The sequence below is a fragment of the Dipteris shenzhenensis genome, chromosome 13 (genome assembly GCF_047967505.1).
Source record: "Dipteris shenzhenensis isolate YYH24624 ecotype China chromosome 13, Dip_SZ_1.0, whole genome shotgun sequence".
Classification (NCBI taxonomy): Eukaryota; Viridiplantae; Streptophyta; class Polypodiopsida; order Gleicheniales; family Dipteridaceae; genus Dipteris; species Dipteris shenzhenensis.
Window position 1 is genome coordinate 47,469,743 of NC_141608.1, and position 4,713 is coordinate 47,474,455.

At 41.9% G+C, this 4,713-nt stretch overlaps 1 protein-coding gene across 1 annotated transcript; it reads left to right on the forward strand.

Moving 5' to 3' along the window:
* Window positions 1-1,961: 1,961 nt before the first annotated feature.
* LOC147895498 (beta-carotene isomerase D27, chloroplastic-like) lies at window positions 1,962-4,183 on the forward strand. The gene is made up of 7 exons (XM_087384193.1): window positions 1,962-2,438; window positions 2,801-2,940; window positions 3,032-3,124; window positions 3,235-3,296; window positions 3,423-3,529; window positions 3,652-3,747; window positions 3,986-4,183. Exons 1-7 carry the CDS (start codon window positions 2,156-2,158, stop codon window positions 4,033-4,035), a joined length of 831 nt encoding a protein of 276 aa, XP_087240319.1. The 5' UTR covers window positions 1,962-2,155; the 3' UTR covers window positions 4,036-4,183.
* The last annotated feature ends 530 nt before the right edge of the window (window positions 4,184-4,713 follow it).

The window sequence follows — 4,713 nt, forward strand, 5'->3', positions numbered from 1 at the left end:
ACTCTCCCTATTTCTCATTTTACAAGCACTTGGGCCATATGCCAAGGTGGAATCCCATTGTCTTATCTTGCAAAATATCCTATGAACCGGATCTGGTATCCCATGGGCTTAACACTAAGATTCCAACCAAGGAGTGAATAGGTGAAGGTCAAGGCAAAGCAGTTGTATCTTGTACCCACCTATCAACATTGTGAATTGGATGCCCACTTCCTCATAAGCGATGCTAGAAAGTATGCAAGGTGGTACGGCATGCCAAGGTGAGCTTGTGAAGGACCCAGGCTATCAGAGAGCTATGCCTTTTATAGTAGCAACAAAGGAAGAGAAAATGCGAGAACCCAAAGAACAGCAAGACAATGAGGACTCCAACTAGATTGGGAACTTGAAAGATGAGAATGTATGAAGGATCTGCAAAGGTGAGAGATGTTAGATATAATGGCATGTATCCCCTTTTGATAAGGAGGTGTGAACCATTGTAAATGCAATGGGTAGTATTTAACGTGAATGTCAAGGAAGGTCATGTATATAAGGTCCTAGAGTTCGACTAGAGTTCTAGGATTTAGGATCATTCTTACAACCAAGGCCCACCCATGTGCATAGTGTGCGGCTTTGACCAATTTGTATTCGATTGATGATTTTGGCTAACTAATAGAAGAAGAGTAGAAGAAGCTTGATTCCCATTTGTCAGCATATATTTCCTCTCTCTTTCTATTCATCTTTCATTATGTGTTGTGTTTTTCCCCCTTGTCCCCATGCTACCTGATATTCATTGCACACCAATTCGCATCAGTCGATAAAGAACCCATTAGTCATCTAGAAATGGTAATTGCCTCGCATATTGGGATGAAACAAAAGGCCACAAGACAAATCAAAGCACCAACACGTAGCTCCACATTTTGGCATTAAGGTTGCTTGTAAGAAAAACTTGGATGGGTTCCAAACCAAGAGGATTTAATAGAGATGGAAGTGGATAACATCATTCATTTGGACTTTTCAAGGCATGGACATGATTTGAAGAAATGTATCATAATACTTGATAGTAGTTGTGCACATATTAAATATCATTTGAGTAGACTTAATCCATCGAGTTAAGATGCAGTATCGGAATCCAATATAACTCCAAATGAAACTGTGCACCATTCTAAATAAATGTTATCTCTTTACACCACCAAGACACCTCCTTTATATGCATAATTTATCGAAGTCATGGTGAAATCCTCCATGCAATATATGCACTATTGAACAATTTTAGAGTCTACTAAAACCCATGAGAAAGAGTGATATAAGGAATTCCAAATTTAGACCTAGAATCTTTAAATGAATATTGCCTTGAAAATGTCAATATGCAAAGGAGGGGGAAAAATTAAAATAACAGATTTGTTTCTTTTGTGAGTCCCATGTCAAGTTGCTCAAAAGACCATGAGAAAATGTAAATAACAAATTCTTATGTATCCCCTTCCATGTCAAGTTGAGCTCTTAAGTGTACGTCCTTGCATTTGTCCTTGCATTTGTCCTTGCATGAGCTTGGAAATGCAATGTTGGGGCAAGTAACATTTCAAGTATGAGATGAAGACATATGATGAAGATGGAGACCTTGTTTTCAATGTCTTGAAAAATGCAACTGAGCTGCTTGTGAGGCGAGTTTCCTGTCGTCGTAGGAGCAATGCCAAAAGGCCTCTTAGCGAGCCTCAATCTTGCTATAATATTTGATCTCGTTTTGTTTGTTTTCCGGGATTAAAAAATGCCAATAGAGAGAACATAAAGTCAAGAATTCTGTTCCTGAATTCCTGCCGAAGAATCAAGACGATTATTGTGATGGAGTTTACGCAAGAAGCAATAACAACGCATCTCCAAAGGAGGTTGATGGTGTTGATGCCCACAACTAAGCGACAGATTACTCTTAAGCTCGCAAATGATCCGCATCACCCGGGCGGCTCGCCTTTGAACTCGCTTGTCTCCTTCTTTGTCTCTCCATATCTTCCCTCGCCCCCCCATCCTCACACAATCAACAATCATGTGCCCCATCAACGTTGCCCGCATCGATCTACATGCATGAGGTTGCTGAAATACAGCTGAGAGCCGGAGAGAAATCTGTAACTCCAGCACGTCCACTGTCTCATTGGTTTCTTCAACAACCGCCCTGCTTTACCCCGCCCCCATGATCATGGAGACCTCAGCCGCAATGGGCACGTCGTTCCTGAGTGCAAATTCCGCACTCATGCTACCTTTGGGTTGTAAACCTGCAGGAACGAGCAACCCATGCTTCTTTCCCACCGCTATTGCCTCAAGGCGACCGCGAGGAATCCAGCCAAAAGCACGATCGGCGATGGTAGAATCGACGAGACAACCTGCCCCCATGGGGCAAAAGTCCGAGTACAAAGATTCTTGGTTTGATCGGTTTTGCATCGATCATCTGGCCGCATGCATGAGCGAGGAAACCGGTGAGTGAAAAGCATTCTTGCAAGTATGTTTTTAACAGGAAAAACTAGCCTCACCGCGAACCGCCTGCTGATCGCTGCAACGCACAGAGGGTACACCTTGCATCTCAATTAAGGGTTCACCTAACGATGAAAATCACTGATTGCCCGGTTCTCTGCGTAGGTTGCAAAGGCAGTTCTCTCATTTTCGTGGGCTTTGCTTTTTGGGAATGATCGATCAATGTTACAATCGGTCCTGTGCGTAGGGTGCAAAATGATCAGTTCTCTCAATTTCGTGGGCTGTGGGTTTTGGGAGTGAACGATTGATGTGAGACCATCACGGCAAACACCGATTTCTTAATGCGAACTCGGAATGGTACCTCCAGGGGTGACAACTGAACTTGAGGGGTATGACGCCATGATCGATATCTCACGACGAATGTCGAAAAGTAAATCCCCTGTGCGACAGAGAGAAGTGGTTCTTAAAGTTCTGCGCAGAACTATTCCCCTGTGGTTCCCAAACTTGGTAATGACCCATACCCTCTTTCACAATGCCATCTATGCGATTCAGTTTCAGCTTATTGAACTCAACATGCACATTGAAACATTAATGGCAGCTCCGTGCGGTTCTCCGACCGTCGAAGTTTACCTGGGAGTACTATGCCTTTACCACGCCTCTGCTGTTTCAATGGCTGGTTGGCCCTGCTGAGGTGGGTTCTCTACATCTCTCATCTTCGTATCATGCTCTCCATGTCGGCTTTTGTTAGCGTTTTGCGCAATCTTTCTTAGCTATCGATTAGATGACTCCTGTATCAAACAGGTTAGGGAGGCTGAGGTTAACGGGGTAAAGCAAAAGAGTGTGGTGCACATCAAAAAGTGCAGGTAAGAACCATCAGATGAAAACAAGATTACAACCCTAGCTTGCTGTTACAATCGCCAACACCCAAAGAGTCGGATTCGTTGAATGTTATGCCCAGGCTTGTTCTCATACGCAATGTAATCTTCCAGATATCTTGAAAACAGCAGTTGCGTGGGCATGTGTGTGAACCTGTGCAAGATACCAACAGAGATGTTCCTCAAACAAGAATTCGGAGCAGTCGTAAGCATGGTCCCAAGTATGACTTCTTACATCCCCGGTTGATCACAAATTGAATTGCTGTGCTACTTGACCAAATAAGTGAAAGCATATTGTTCTCCGTCTAGTGGCTCATATGACGATCTCTTACAATATTGCCAGATTTTGAGGACATGAGCTGCGACATGATCTATGGCCAAGCACCGCCTCCCTTAGAGCAAGACCCTGCCATGGCACAACCTTGCTATAAAACCTTATGTATGCCGATTTTCTCTCGAAACATGTCCATTTTAGCTTGATATGAATGCAAGTATGCATGCAAACTGTTAGATAACCGAACGCTCTGTGTTTTGCTAACTCTGAACCCTTGTTTCTTAACGCTCGGCTTACCTTAGTACAAATTAGCTAATTACACAAAATTAGCACATAGCTTCATGAGCTTAAATCATGATTTTTGGCAAATGGACATTCTCTAATTACGTGTTTTTGTGCCCAGGTATAACAGCTCAAGGCAAGGAAAGAGAGTGTCCCAAGCTCTCTTCTTGAACATCTTAAAAAAGGCAAGGACTTATGTTATGTGACTTGGCCTGTTGTCCTTGGCATTTATGCTACTTCTTGAGCTAAATTTACATTTAATCTGATAAGTTTGCTCAACTAAAAGTGTGTTAATGAAAAGAGCTCCAATCAACCTAGTCCTTCCATGATACCTCAGAGAACATGTGGCAAAGGGCTTCATACTATGGTTGAAATCTTTTCAATTAAGCTTTTCTTTCTAAAAGAAAAGAAAGATTAATATATTTTAGGTAGATAAAATCCTCAAGTTGTACACCATTGCTTGAAAATTTGTAACTACCTCAAGGCCTGAATTAGCCCAGTACGTTAGGTACATGTACAAAATGGAGGAATCAAAGAATCTCTCTAATCTGTATACTTGATCAATCCTTCAATGTGTTTTTCATGTACTCTTGTGGGCACACACACATTGGGCATAAACAAATGAAGTGAATACCTTGCAGCCTACATTTCTCACTCATACACACCATTAGACTATCACATGACTATGGAATATTTAGAATAGCATGATTTTGACAAAGGAGCCATGCTTAAGTTTGCACCAAGCTAAAATTGGAATAATTTGTTTTATCGAAAGAAGTAGAAGAATATGCACATTATGATGGAGTTTGGATGGAAATTTGAGAATGATTTAGCTTCTAAATACCAACG